Source organism: Hyaloscypha bicolor, assembly GCF_002865645.1.
Source record: "Hyaloscypha bicolor E unplaced genomic scaffold K444scaffold_189, whole genome shotgun sequence".
NCBI classification, from domain to species: Eukaryota; Fungi; Ascomycota; class Leotiomycetes; order Helotiales; family Hyaloscyphaceae; genus Hyaloscypha; species Hyaloscypha bicolor.
Window position 1 is genome coordinate 175,975 of NW_020194691.1, and position 14,324 is coordinate 190,298.

Genomic DNA, 14,324 nt, shown 5'->3' on the forward strand with positions numbered 1-14,324 from the left:
ATCTCAAGGAGATGTGGGTATTGACATTGAATAGTATTTATGCCAAAACAGGCTGCACCTCTTTCGCAGCGAGTGCAGCCGCTGAAAGCAAGAGGAAACGCTAACTTTTAGGTTTGAGACATCTTGCGAAACTTTGAGGGGCTGCACCTTTGAATCAGATATATTATGGTCACGGGAATCGGGTCCGGATTAACGTCCCGGTAGCAGCCTTACGCATGGGGTCACGGACATCTTTGAAACTTTGGGTCAGGGCTGTAATTTGCCGTTCAAACGTGATGTCGCTGAAACAACAACTGCACTCTTGACCCCCAAAAGATATGGGCGTTGATGTAGCATAGAACTTGCTCTGGTCTTTGTGGAACGTTGTGCGTATTTGGCGAGCGGAGCGTCTAAAACTATACCCAAACGCTGTAAATAAATGTATAAACCAAATGCGGAAAGTGCAGGCAATGCACCTGCAAGATGCAGATGTTTGGAGGTAAAGTGGACTTGCTTTGGCTGGTAATAACGACTAACATATATTCCGGATTAATGCAACCTGAACAGGCCCTGGAGAAGGCCGATGCGAGTAGAGGAGAATGAACTCTGGATAAAATAGACGACGAGTTCATATTGAGAAGTATCTTGCCGTGAATGTGCTTCCTAGCCATTATGGTAAATGCAACGCGAGGCTGTGGCATTCAAAGATTCTGCGAGAAAGAACTGTTTAGAATTGAAGCCCAATGTTAATATGGCGGCGTTGAGCTTGCATGTTCAGATTGTAGTCATTGCTCACGAAATACTGCCTTGGTCGATGGCGCGCAGGTTCCCCTGGCGCCGCATGTGAAAGGAATGAGTTATACGGAACTCATGGGAGTGCAGCTATAAATATCATGACAGTATCGATTTGAAGTGTAGAAGAGTATTAAAGGGTGCGAGAGGTATTGCGTGATGCTTTGCTGCTGTCAAGCGCCTTGTGAGATTTCCCGTCTTGTAAGAATCCCCGGTCTCCGGCATCTTAGCAAGCCAACTTTTGAAAGTGCATCTTAGCTGGCGCTTGACACTCCAGAAGCGTAAAGAAGAGCCTGCCAAGACGAATTGAGGCCATACAATTCCGCAATGTGAAGATATGCACAAAACGTTGTGAGATTTCAAGATCCTGTAGGTCTCGATGTAATCGTTGGGTTGTGACGCCTATGAAGTTCGATTGACGATAGAAGTACTGGAAGCTAGCCTTCTCTCCAAACCAAAGGATCCGAGACATAGCCCCAGGCGATTGCAAAGGAGAAAACAATCACTGTCTCGAATTTCGAGGCGTGAAGAAACCTTCTGCTTTCCGAATTTGAGCATCTCTAGACGCCAGAAACAAGATTTTGCCAAGTGTAAATTAAAACAGAGAAGTATGAGAAAGAATATGAGAAATGCGAGACTTGGTGAAGATGGGAAATGTGAGGCTCAGTGAAGAGGGCGTGAATTGCGTTGATTGGGTCACGGGAGGGTGTTAGTCTCTTGGATGTATGAATGTGCAATGATATAGCTGTTTGGACCCCCAGCAGATGATGATTTTAGCCTGATGTGGCTAGAGGGGTGGAGCCAAAACCATCAATAATATGGCTCAAGAATACATGAAGACGCTTTCCGCAGCTCCAGTCCCAGCTGATGCATCTCCAGATTGGGTAATACTCTCGACGGTCCGAAACCCCATTATGCTCTTGCCAACTCGTGAAAAATCGGAAAAGGAATTCACGGAAGCTGCGAAGTCCTTGGATAGGGGAGCAGCTTAGTCAAGCTGTATAGATAACGACTTGGATGATTTCAAGGCCAAATAGAACTCAGAACGTTTGGTCGAGTGCGAGGAGGTATTAGGAAAAGAAGACACCACGGTTAGATAGCATTTAGCAAAGCTTCGGGCAAGTAAAGGATGAGAGAGGACGGATCGTCCTCAACCTCGCGGCATCTCCACCGAGTTTTAGAAGCCATTAAGGTGTACCCCGAAGGGCTACACATCTCTGGAATTATGTTCAAACGACATAGAACAAGCTAGATCAATTAGGAGTTGATTTCAAGACTCAAAGGTGTCCCAAGTCAGACAAGAGCAGCTTGAGATAGTGTGATATTCTCGCCAGATATCAGCGAGCCATGCTTTAGCATGCTAGCAAGAATGTCCCCTTCGAATTGCATCTATATGTATGACAATGTCATAGCGGATCGAGGGTGGCTCAAGCAACGTTGTAAGGAGGTTTATAATGAACAGCGGAAGGAGAATGAAGGTCCAGCCCCAGGATTCATGGGTCATTTTTTTTTAAATCAGCCCGTAGTTGGTCGAGTGGAGCTACCCGCAAACCCTGGTATTTGGGAAACGTCCAGCAATAACAACGTCTCTCGCACGGACGAGTCATAACCGCTGAGCAACGATTCTAGATATCCAGTATTTTGATATATTGCATTCGATTTTTATCCAAGGCGAATTTTCCGTTGCTCTAATTTTATTAAAGACTGACCCGCTTGCCAAGAGTCCAGAAAAGATACACCCACTCGTTCCCAGAATGAATCTCTTTGCACAAGAATCAGGATTGGGTATCTGTGGTTCACCTTGCTATGGCAGTGTAGTGGGATGCCGATTCCGTTATAAACCTTCGCCACCCCTTCAACTTCGGGATATTCTGCATCATTAGGACCATTGTTGACATTGTTGACATGTATATCAAAACACGAGCCACTCTGGCTTTCTGCTCCAAAATCGGCGTAGACGGTAAAGAATGAGCCCATGGTCGGTTTGAAATGTCTCCGCTTCAAAAATTTCAGCTTGACGGGTACAGTCCATCCCTCAATGGTGAGGAATTTTGTCGTTGGCAAAGGGGATCGGTCGCTTGTTAATGCCCTCTCAAATTCTGCCCATGAGATTGTGGATCCATTAAGGAGCTCGATACTAACGCAGAAGTCGGGGGGTGGTAGGTATCTCGTGGGTTCAGTGTACCGCTCCCTATAAATTACGGGACGTTCCCATCCAAGCCAAGACCAACTGGGGAAATCATCTCGTCGGCGCATTTTTTGTGGTTTCCATTGAGTAAATGTCCATAATAAACCGAAGATAAAACTTCCTAAGGCACCTCTTTCAGGGGACAGTATTGGTATGCCCCAATGATGTCTGACAGGGGAAGGGAGGTTCTCAGCGGCACGTAAAACTCCCAAGAATGCATTCAAAATGTCCCCGGTAAAAGTCAGCTGACGAGAGCTGTACTTCTCAATCAGATCAAAGATCGCCCAATCCGGACACTGGGGACTCCAGAACGACGGCCAGAAATTCAGAGAATTGATTGCGCCCGTGACCTTAATTCGTTGAGTCGGGCGGATCGTTTTGCAGTGCCATCCAACAGAACAGTTGAAGATAATCTGCTCTGCTGTGAAGAATATTCGCCGAGGGGAGAATAGGCCTTCCTGAAAGGTCCACGCTCGGTTTTCCCAATTGGAATTCCTCACGGGCATCCAAGGATCGTACGGAAAGGTAGCGAGTGAGATTCCTTCCATTTTGACGCTAGCCTGGTGGATTCCTCGGACAGAGCTCACGCCTGGGAGACCGAAAGTAGGGTCACTCCCAGCCGCTGCAATTATGGTTGCCTGAGCTCTGCGGTAGACAAGGTCCATGTGTCGAATTTGATTGCCAACGTCCTCGTCATTGTCTTGAAGGATACAGTACATGTCGACCCACAAGTACTGAAAGCCAAGACTTGAAGTAACTGCGATCGCGTCTTCAATAGTCTGAGGCAAAACAGGAAGAGTCTCACCAATCTTTACGGATGGAGGCTTCTTCGAGTCTCCCCAAACATAGCTTAGAGCCAGATACCGACAGGCCCGTGGAGCCGTGACCACCTGACGACTCGTGCAATCAATGACTCGGGCTGGAACGGATGGGATCTCTCGCATATCTTTGGAGCTAGTTAGACACGAATGGCTTTTCTCACATATTGTAATACTGTTTCTCAGAGTCTCGAGTGACTCTATATATGGTGTTACCACCCCGATCGAACAATCCCGCTGCTGGAGCCCAAGATAATCGTCTGATGCTGAGCAGCCAAGCAGGACTTGATCCCAATACGAGATATTCCTGTGAAGATGACCCGAGTCCTCTGAAATAGAAGGGTCCCAGGCCAAACGAAGAATCACTTCCTCCTCGTCAAAATTGAACAATTCACTCGGCTCTCTCTTCAACCATCTCAATTTGAGGTGCGCGTTATCTCGTTGAAACCAAGGAGAAGTGCGGCGCAATGCACTGGCTCTTTCCAAGAAGTTGCAAAACTGACAGTTCTCCGCTTTTTGCCAGAGCCATCTAGCGAAAGGTTGACTTTTTCGTGATATGAATCCATTTTCAATCACAAAACCACCCGCGAAGATGCCAGGGAGATCCAGGTCGGAGCAGTTACCGCAAACAGCATCGGCAGGAGAAGAAATGGCGCTTGATGTGCTCGTTGAAAGCCGTTTGGACGTTAATCGTGTTGGCCCCAGCAACCCCGACCCTTTGGAATAAGGGTTTGCGATATTAGGTCCCAATACCATCCAGGACCGACTCATCTGTAGGATTGATTAGGCAGTTTTGCTGCGTATCCCCCTGCGCACGTCGGACGCCGTGCGTAGACAACTGTTAGGTGTGTGACGCATTCCAGGGTACACTGTGACCGTAGAAGCTATAGAATAGAAGTGTCGATATAATTTGGTGTGTATACAGGTTACGGTTGATATTTTAGGGTTATAATCAGAAGAGCGGAATAGAAAGCGATCATATAATGCGCTTTAACTGACGTGATATTGTTGCCTAGAGTCTACGTGCCGTTCAGCGGCCACGTAAGCGAGGCTGCCCAGGGTCCGAAGTCATAGGCAGATTAACGCGATCAAGGCTGCGATAATTAGTGGTTCTCAGGGCATTACGACTCATTCAGGTCATTGCCATTGGTATAACTGCGAGAATGGACATCTAGTAAGTTCGTATTGGATTAATACGTTTGATAATTGCTAAATTCTGGCCAGTTGGTAATTGGTGAGTATATGATGCCACCCGAATACAGGGCAAGTACGTAGATAGCGGCATAAAGTATCGGGAATACAGGGCATTATTTTATGAAGGCCACTAAATGCCCTGTAAGGTCTTACTTTAATCTCCCTGTAGCTATTCCTGGTTCCCTGTAAGCCCTGTAAGGGTCCCCTGAAAGTGTGGCTTACCCCGCTATTGCTTGATAAGCCTCTGATTTTGATTGTTTTTTGATAACTTTGATTCTAATATATAGTAATTTTCTCTTCCCCCTTTTTCCTCCCTTCTTTATACTCATTACCCCCTTCTAAACGAATTATCTCTTTCACGTAATGAGGAATTGCCTCAATCCACTCCTGAATCTTACTTTGGGGTAAGTCTTGCCAGCACTTCTCCCACCTTGCTTTGAGCTTCTTTCTATCAGTCGTTGGCCCCCGCTTCGTTATTTCCTTTTTCATATAAAACCAAGCCTTCTCAATTATATTGAGATCAGGTGAGTTTGCTGGCCAGAGCATTTTCATAATCCTCTACAAGCTATAAACTGCTCCTTGGTAATGAGATTTGTATACTGGTACATTGTCCTCCTGAACGATCATATTGGGTCGATCCTTTTGGCATTCCCTTGCAAAGGGCAAAAGCTTCTCAATGAGGATCTTCTTTTGATATCTGTACTAATTAATCCCGCCTCGACCATTCTTTACCACAAATGCACCAGTAGCCTCATTGTACTTCCAAGTTTTTCGTATCCCTCCAGGAGCCCGTCCATATGCCTTTATCCAATCCCTTAGCCACTTCCTTTGCTCCTTTTCCCACTTCTGTTTATTCGCCTTCTCAATTAACGAATTCCTCGCATCCAAATCAGCCTTTCTCTCTTTCTTCTCTTGAGGAGTCTCCTTCTCCCATACATAGCAAGGCCCCTTCTTGTCATATGAAAACGATCCCCAGAACATAAATTCAGAAAAGCCTTTCCAATATCGTTTTATATAATGCTTATTATACGCTTCTCCAGGTAATCTCCATACTCTTCTCTTTCCTCTCGTACTTCCCAATTACACCGCAGTTTCGTCCGTAAAAATGACATCCTTCCATTCCTCAAGTATCTAATGCTCTCTCTCCAAACACCAAGCCAATCGCTCCGCCATATTTAGCTCGTTTAAACCAGGTTTGACCGTTAATTTACATTGAGAGTAGCCTGCATGCGTAAGAACCTTCCAAATTGTTCTTGGTGCAATCTCATGACCCCGCTTTCTTACTTCTTTTGCAATCGTTATACAAGAAAAGCCTCTCGTAGTAGAATTTTGAAGAACAACTTTCAAAACACACTTAATTGCCTCGGAGAAGATTGCAGGTCGACCAGATCTTGGTGCATTGAGTACATGGGAGACCTCCAAAGGCATATTCTTGTTCTCTACCCATCCACGCTCCCTAGCCACAGCTGCGAGTCGATAAAGAGCTGTTTTGGGTACTCCTGTAGCTTCTTTGATTTGTCCCAAAGACTTCTTGTCCTCAAGCATATAAATAGCCTTGATTCTGGCACCAGTGGAGTACTCTTTGGGCCCAAGAGTAGCAAGTACAAAAGCAGTTGACGAAGCGGGTAATGGAAGGGCTGGTTCAGCTGAATCATCGTCTGAATCGTCCGAATCTGACGGTAAATTATACTACGCATCCTCTTCATCTTCGGTATGTTCGTCATCTGACGAATTGGGAGGAGAGGAGAGCTCTGATTGGCCATCTGATAAGTCAGGGAAGTCAAATAGACCTCCAAAAGTAGCCATAATAATAATCAAACTAAAAGTGAAAAGCAATGAAGTGTGTTTAATAAATTAGAATTAGAATTCAGAACCAAGTGTGTGTGAAGAGGTGTGCATTAGGGCTAATTACCCCCCCTTTACTCGCTATTAATTAGTGGACTCGCCTATATTTATGGGCGTTTGGGGGCGTTCAGCACCTGTCAAGCTGCATAAGCCCATATTAAGCCTTCAGGGCACTTTTAGTAAGCTTATAGGGGCTTACAGGGGACTGGGACTAGCTACAGGGAGATTAAAGTAAGACCTTACAGGGCATTTAGTGGCCTTCATAAAATAATGCCCTGTATTCCCGATACTTTATGCCGCGATCTCCGTATCTAGATGCGAGCCAGTAGCTGGCAAAGCAAGGCAGCTTGGCCCGAGCACAGCGCTGCGACCCCTCGCTCTCGCAACAATCACTAGTCGCATGCACTCTAGTGGCATTCTTTGTTCCAGACCAGGACATGTTCAGAGATTTAGCTTGCCGGAATCGAAGATCACTAACCGGAGGTTCCGCATAGGGTATGCCGAGAAAGAAATCTTGGTTGTATTCAGGGCTGTGTACACCATAATATGTGCCATACAGCACTTGTACTGCTGGGCTATCTTGAGATTGACGAGGTAAGGAGACTGAAAGAACAGGTGTAGATAAAACGGTGAAAACCAAGGAAGCTAAGTTAAATAATATTTGTTACATGGCACTGAGGCCCCCTCCTCAGTGCCCTGTGCGTGCATATATCATGTGTTCAGGGGTTTAGCTCCTAGGCATGTTTCACCCCTATATAAGCTCCTCTGGAGTACTCAATTTATGCTCCTCAGAGAGCGCATTTTGCATTGCGTCAGGAATTAAGCCAGAAGGCATGGGCAAAGTAATATTAAAGGTCGAGGCATTTCTTCCTTCTTTGCTCTCTAGCTTAGTATTTTCAATATATGAGATTTATTGAGCTTTGAGCCTTTAACTATTATATATATTAATTCTGCTATTACAACTTTTAAAAGTCTGGTTTAATTTAAAATTAAATATCTCGTTTTTATAAAATTATTAAAAGAAATTACTATAATAATATAACTGTCTTTATTTAAAGGAAATATAAGTAATCTTACAAGAAGAATATATAGAATATTACTTATAATTTAATACTCTAGTAAACTAATTTCCAGGCTCTAATTTTGAGGGGAAAGAGATATAAAATCCACGGGGTATTACTCAATCTAATTGTGGCAGCAAGATAGTCGTTAAAATAAGAGGAATCCGTCCTTCTACACATTCAGCCCGTGAACCTCGAAGTCTGAACTTCCAAGGCAGGGTCATGCTTTGGCTTCTCTCGTTTCATGTACGAGTCCAACTCGTGATCATGCGAGGAATTATCCCGCGAATCTCGTTAATAGGCTGCCTAGTCCTCGATTGCCTTGAGGAGATTTAGACAGCAGGTTCGCAAAAACGAGGCGAACATACAAGCTCGCATGCACCGCTACGCCGCCACAGGCTGACTAATAGGCTAAATTCCACCACGTTTTCAATTCCAACGACATCTCGGCTCTACGTCTGTCGATGCATCCCATTGCTGCTCTCCTAATCTAAGCCAAGCCAAAAACAAGGAAGAACGGTAAGTGAGGAATTTGACAAATACACATCACAATTTCGATCCCAACCCTGCACAATGACGGATGGATTATACGATCCAGGCCCCTATGAGTACCTGGACCCTGATAATATCAGTCTTACTAATAGCCCTCCTTTGAGGCCGGTAAAAGTAAATATCCAACCGAGTCCATCTCCACCCCCTTTCGCTCCCCTCACGGATGGTCAATATTACGAAGGAGGAGACCACACTGGTCCAAATAGAGTGTCCGATGGTCGATATGACCTATTCTACGATGAGCCTGACCCAGGTGGATGGGATTTTGGACAGGAACTCGCTGGAAGCGACTATGAGTCCAACGAAGAGGAACGAGTTATCGAACAGGTAACACGTAAGACGTCTCCGTCTCTCGGAAACGATCTTGCTGCCCTGACCTCAGATGCATTGAGGCAGCCAACTATACCTCCACTATCAACTTTATACATGGACGAGCCAGGATCGCAGTCTTCGCGGGACCCAGCAATCAAGTGCGAGATGTCCGGCTCTCCTGCGGCCGGGGAACTGTCACCCAATCGTCAATACGCCCAACAATTAGCCTTGTCAATGTTCAATGGTACAGGCAATATTACTCGCAATATTACTCGGCCATCCATTTCTGCCCAACTGGGAGATATTAATTACCTCGCCGAGGCCGCTGCAGCTGGGGACTCGGCCTTTTCACGGTCCCCTCCAGCGCGACCACCTTCACCGGGCCGAGACCACTTCTACTTCAATGCAAATAGCCATCGAAGATTGTCTCAGACTGATGGTCCACAATACTCTGGCTATGGCGATTATAGCAGTAGCAACACGGAGACCCCAAGTACGGATCAGGGGGGCTCCACCCCTACGACAATGGCCATTGACCGGATGAGTATTGACGGTATCATCAATCCACAAATCGGTGGTTTCCAATGTACATACCCAGGCTGCACTGCCCTGCCTTTTCAAACCCAGGTATGTAGTGTCCTTTGTTACTCTTTTGCAACATCTAACTGCTTATAGTATCTCTTAAACTCCCATGCCAATATTCATTCATCAAATCGTCCTCATTATTGTAGCGTAAAAGGTTGCCCGCGTAGTAAAGATGGCAAGGGTTTTAAGAGAAAGAATGAGATGATTCGACATGGACTCGTCCACGATTCTCCTGGATATATTTGCCCTTTTTGCCCTGACAGGGAGCACAAATACCCCAGGCCGGATATCTTACAAAGGTCAATATCTCCATAGGCCCAGATACTTTACGGGACTATTGCTGACTTGCACGCTAGACATGTGAGAGTTCATCACGTGGACAGAGACAAAGATGACCCCCAGTTGAGGGAAGTGCTATCACAGCGTCCTCAACGGCCTTCGACAGGGATAAGATGGCGGCGTGAAGCACCTAAAACTTATCCACGTATGGAAGCCGACTTATCATTCGAGTCTGTTCCCGACTTATCATTCGAGTCTGTTCCTCCGAGGACTAAACATAGAGATTTCGCAGCATCCACGTTCCCTCCCGCCTTCCCCAGCTTACACCAGGGCTCAGGGTACAGCACACCACACGTTCGCTTTGAATCAGGGAATTATCTATCTCCAAATTTGCTTGTTCCAGAAGAACCACGAAATCCTCCATTTGAAGAAGATATAGAATATACCGAAGGAGCCATCGGCGTATCGGATTCCCCGCGTGAAACCGAGAGTATGGATGACGACCAATATATACAGAACATCAGCTCAGATACTCAATTATCTGATTGCATTAACTCACAAACAGAGTTGGGGGCATTAAATACTGGCCCACCAGCCACGGATTCTGGTTACGCTTCAACAGGCAAGAATGAAGACACTGCCAAAGATGCTAAAGATGAAGAGCAAGACGATGCCCGTACAGTTTGTACTGACAATCAAGACTTTGATGTTCCTAAAGATGTCAAAGAGCAACTTGTAGCCGCCTTTTCTCGCGAAATAACCCAAAGACTTCAAGGAGTTTTGTCCAAAGTTGACAACAAAACCTCAATGCGGAACACCCTTGTTGAGTTGCTGAAAGACTTTTCTCTTAGACTCGGGATGGGAGCATACGCAGGGGAGCAGAAGAATGCAGTTACTTTTATTCGCCACTATAGACAGTGAGCCTCTTCTTCCTCGACTCTCTTTGCGATAGTCAGGAGAGCTCATTGCCGAAAAAGCAAGAAAACTCTCTTTTACGAATATCAGACTAACAAAATTTTCTTAAGCCGTATTGCAAATTTGATTGCCGGCCTGGCAGAAGCTTCTCTTGTTTCGGAAAAGGCAGAGATCGAAGAGCCCGAAGAGATCGAAGAAGAAAGCACAAAGGTGAAAAACCAAGACGAAGTCAGCCTGGCTGAAAAAATTCTCCTATGGAATGTTGAAAAGCCTCTCATCGACGAACCTCAAGCCGCGCTCGCTGCTGAAGTATCGGATCCGACTATCATCGAAGAGAAGGAGGGGCTTGAGGATATTCAGGATATCGAAGAAGTCGAGGGGCTCTACGCTATTACTCAATTTCCCGAAGCTTGGAAATTTCTTACTGACAGCCATTCCTATCAATGGCTTCTAAGTAGAATAAGAACTGAGGTGCTACTCACTAAGATAGCCGGAACCCCGGCGGATACGATCAAGAAACGAATACTCAACGGTCTGGCCTCAGCATCCGTGAAATCTAAGTATGGTCAAGCTGCACATAAAGCTCGGTTCGAACTCTCCTGGGACTTGCGTGGGTTCCTTCAGGCGAAATATCCCGATGAGCATGAAGCACAGCTTGAATCTCTCATCACAGTGGTTGGATCCGGAGATAATGTACAGGCAATGACCTGTGCCCAATACATGGACCAAGTTTGGCCAGTGACAGGAATGGAGACTTTACTTGCCTTGCAAGGAGCTCTGGATAAGGGCGAGGGGCAAGCTTTCAAAGGTGAGTGGCACTTGGGGTTTATGTAAAATCCATGCTGATCACTCTTGCGTAGCGATAATGACCGACAAGACGAAACTTACCATCGAGGTCCGAGATTCAGTCACCATTGCATTGGTAGTAGCTACAGAACCGGCAATAGCAGAGATCGGACAGCAGTTGGCATGGCTAGCTGCTGCCTTACGTTCCTCACCTTCTGATCATAGGATGGCATATTCGACCCCGTCAGTCACTTTATCAACTGGCAATACGCCAACTTTCACTTTCAATTTTCAAATTAGGGAAATTGAGCCCGCTCACCCATTAGCGCAGACAAATGGGTCCTGCTGGCGTCCCCTCTTCAAGAACCCTATCATTGTCGAAGGCTATCCAATTCTAGCTAGAGCCCACGGAGAGAAAGGCTTGGAAATAGCTCTCGACATGATGGCAGGACTAAGTCAAGCATCTCGGGTAACAAATTTTGGCGGCGGACTTGTAATTAAAGGTTTCTCGACAATGTTCTGTCCGACCAAACGGATTAAAGATTCTGTTTTATGGCACTATCTTTTTAGTCACGATGGAAAGAGGATGTCATATCTTTCAGCTGATATCCTTTGCGGAGGGCGTGCCCGAATCAAAGAGGTTGATATAGGGTGTTTGGAACAATCAAGGAATTTTCTTGGCTGGGCTTCTTCTGTCGAGGTTCATATTGGTAAGTTGTGTTCAAATCATCTCCCCATTTCAAAGCTGATATATAGCTAGGAACGAAGGAAGCGAAGTACGACGAAATAGATTGGGCTGGATCCAATTTTGCCTCAGCTGGAGTTACTTTGGACGAATTCTCTATTGGTGCAGGCAAGATAATAACGGGCAAGGCCTCGTTCACCAAAGGCACCCAGAACATTCCAATCCACCTCTCTCATGCACGTCTATATCAACTCCAGATTCTCCACGCACACAGTATCAAGGTCGTAATCTATGATGTGAGAGATCGCCGAGGCTGGTTGGTAGATGGCACAAGCGCACTTCTGCATCTTACACGTACGCAACTCTCCTCGAGTCCATATTCAGAGAGTGAGTTTTTCAATCTCGACGACTTCCGCTACGCCAATCCAAAGGACAGGGCTTCTGGTGCAAAAAAGGCATTATTGGACCCTCGAAATCGGAAGCTCATCCTTCTTCAAGATACCAAGATCTCAACAGTCCGAAAGACAAGCAAGGAAGGAGTATCAGAAATATTACGAGAGGAAACGACTGGATGGACCTACGAAGACCTGGTTCAGGAAACATATCACATTCTGGAGCAGATCGAAGACCGACAGACACAGATGATAATTTCGCCGTCTATAGGCCTAGGCTTCATGGCTCGCGAGAAGTTGCTCGGCTTTGGTTTTATGGATATTGTCAATGGCCAAAATATATTACGCCCTCGAGTTGCAAAATTGAGCAAGAGTGGTTGGGGATGGGTGGACTTCATCAGAAGTACACATACTATCACCCTCCTCGGAAAGGGATTTGGGGAACTCATTCGGCCGGCGCAAGAATCAAACCAGCTCTGCAAGCACTGGAAACATGTCCCCGTGGGAAGAGATCATCTTGTTGCATGCGTGTCTACGTTAGAGGACATCCGCAGACAGTACGGGGATTGCGATGATGATGTTTTGCAACTTGCAAGTGGAATATATTGCCATATACCGGACAAACTCTACGAGTCGTGTGAATGTAAGCGTGGCAGTTGGAAGACGGGTTGTGACAGAGTACAAGCTTTTTCGTCTTCTCCGAGCTCCAGGGATCAATCCAGAGTATTCGACTACCGGTTCGGAGCAGTCATCTTTGGAAAAAATAGGAAATACCGATTACGCTGGCCGAGCAAAGGAGAGCCTGTTGAAGAGGCAGAGTCAGACTCAGAAGAGGAGGAAGGGAGCGAGTTTCTCGACAGCGGGCTGGGGGGGAGCAACTCTTCCACTTCTGGACTTGATGGCTCATCAAGTCTTAAGCCCTCACCCGTTGAAGAGCCCTTGGAAGACTCGCAACCAGATAGAACGCCCTCGGAACGTTCACGGGAGGAAGATGACATTCACAATAAGCAACCGACGTTGGAGAATGCAAGCGGAGTTGAGTTAGGCGTCAACGAACCCTCCGGAGCAGTTTCTGAATTGCCCGGGAAATTTCATATGAGCATTCGAGGTGTGAAAAGAACGTTAGATAAAGTCACAACTCAAGCGTTTTCGAGGAAGAAGCAGAACACCGGCGATGGGACCGATGCTTATATCGAAGCTTCATCTCTACAGCACGCATCTCTTGACTGAATCTTCTCGCTATAAAAATAAGAAGTAGTGGACTTGGAATAGATAATAGCAACCTTCTGATGCTCTTTACCTTCAAAGCTGTACACCGCGTTGCGTGTTATGCCCCCATGCGCTTGATAACAAATATTCATATTCCCTAATAGAGCCAACATTTCCCCTGTTCCACTCTTCAATATAAAGCAAATACGTAACCTTCTCATCTCCCCCCTTGCGCCAACTTCCGTCCGAATAAACATCTTCCTCCCATCTCAAAGCATTCTTCGGAACAAGTAAAAGCGCCAAAAGCGGTACCAAATCGGCAACTCCATTCCGCATCGCCTTGTGCAGACATCTAAGCAGGACCGAAACCACGATTATCCAATGAATACTTTCCTCGAGCACACAATGCTCAGTGTAAGAGCCGAGGGGTGATGAATCTGCGTTGAAAAGGTTAGATTGAAAACATGTTGTCCAAATATCCAGGAATATCAAGCCTGCCTATGCCTTGGCTAAATTCGAATGATCTGAGTCTATTATTTGACAAGGCCTAGTCGACTCCTCGTTAACCTTGCTACTATATGATTGCATAATATCCAAAACGCGAACGACTTCGCTACTTGCAGTGGAGTACTGATGCTTCACCTTGTCCATTGCGTATAGTAGCGCATAGTTTAGAGCGAATGCATCAAAATCGCCGTGGGGCTTTTGCTTCTTACCGCGATTAAAGACCGA

The 14,324-nt window shown here is 46.0% G+C and overlaps 3 protein-coding genes across 3 annotated transcripts; 1 reads left to right on the forward strand and 2 right to left on the reverse strand.

The window, feature by feature from the left end:
• Window positions 1–2,093: 2,093 nt before the first annotated feature.
• Window positions 2,094–4,709, reverse strand: K444DRAFT_622321 (HET-domain-containing protein). The gene has a single exon (XM_024882077.1). The coding sequence runs from the start codon at window positions 4,531–4,533 to the stop codon at window positions 2,434–2,436; it is 2,100 nt and encodes a 699-aa protein (XP_024726583.1). The 5' UTR covers window positions 4,534–4,709; the 3' UTR covers window positions 2,094–2,433.
• A 1,009-nt stretch (window positions 4,710–5,718) lies between these two features.
• On the reverse strand, window positions 5,719–6,555 carry K444DRAFT_711521 (uncharacterized protein). Its single transcript, XM_024888251.1, has one exon. It carries the CDS (start codon window positions 6,514–6,516, stop codon window positions 6,103–6,105), a length of 414 nt encoding a protein of 137 aa, XP_024726584.1. The 5' UTR covers window positions 6,517–6,555; the 3' UTR covers window positions 5,719–6,102.
• Window positions 6,556–8,471: 1,916 nt separating this feature from the next.
• On the forward strand, window positions 8,472–13,726 carry K444DRAFT_576840 (uncharacterized protein). Its single transcript, XM_024877552.1, has 6 exons — window positions 8,472–9,368; window positions 9,417–9,625; window positions 9,683–10,522; window positions 10,631–11,328; window positions 11,381–12,016; window positions 12,067–13,726. The coding sequence occupies exons 1-6, from the start codon at window positions 8,856–8,858 to the stop codon at window positions 13,611–13,613; spliced, it is 4,443 nt and encodes a 1,480-aa protein (XP_024726585.1). The 5' UTR covers window positions 8,472–8,855; the 3' UTR covers window positions 13,614–13,726.
• The last annotated feature ends 598 nt before the right edge of the window (window positions 13,727–14,324 follow it).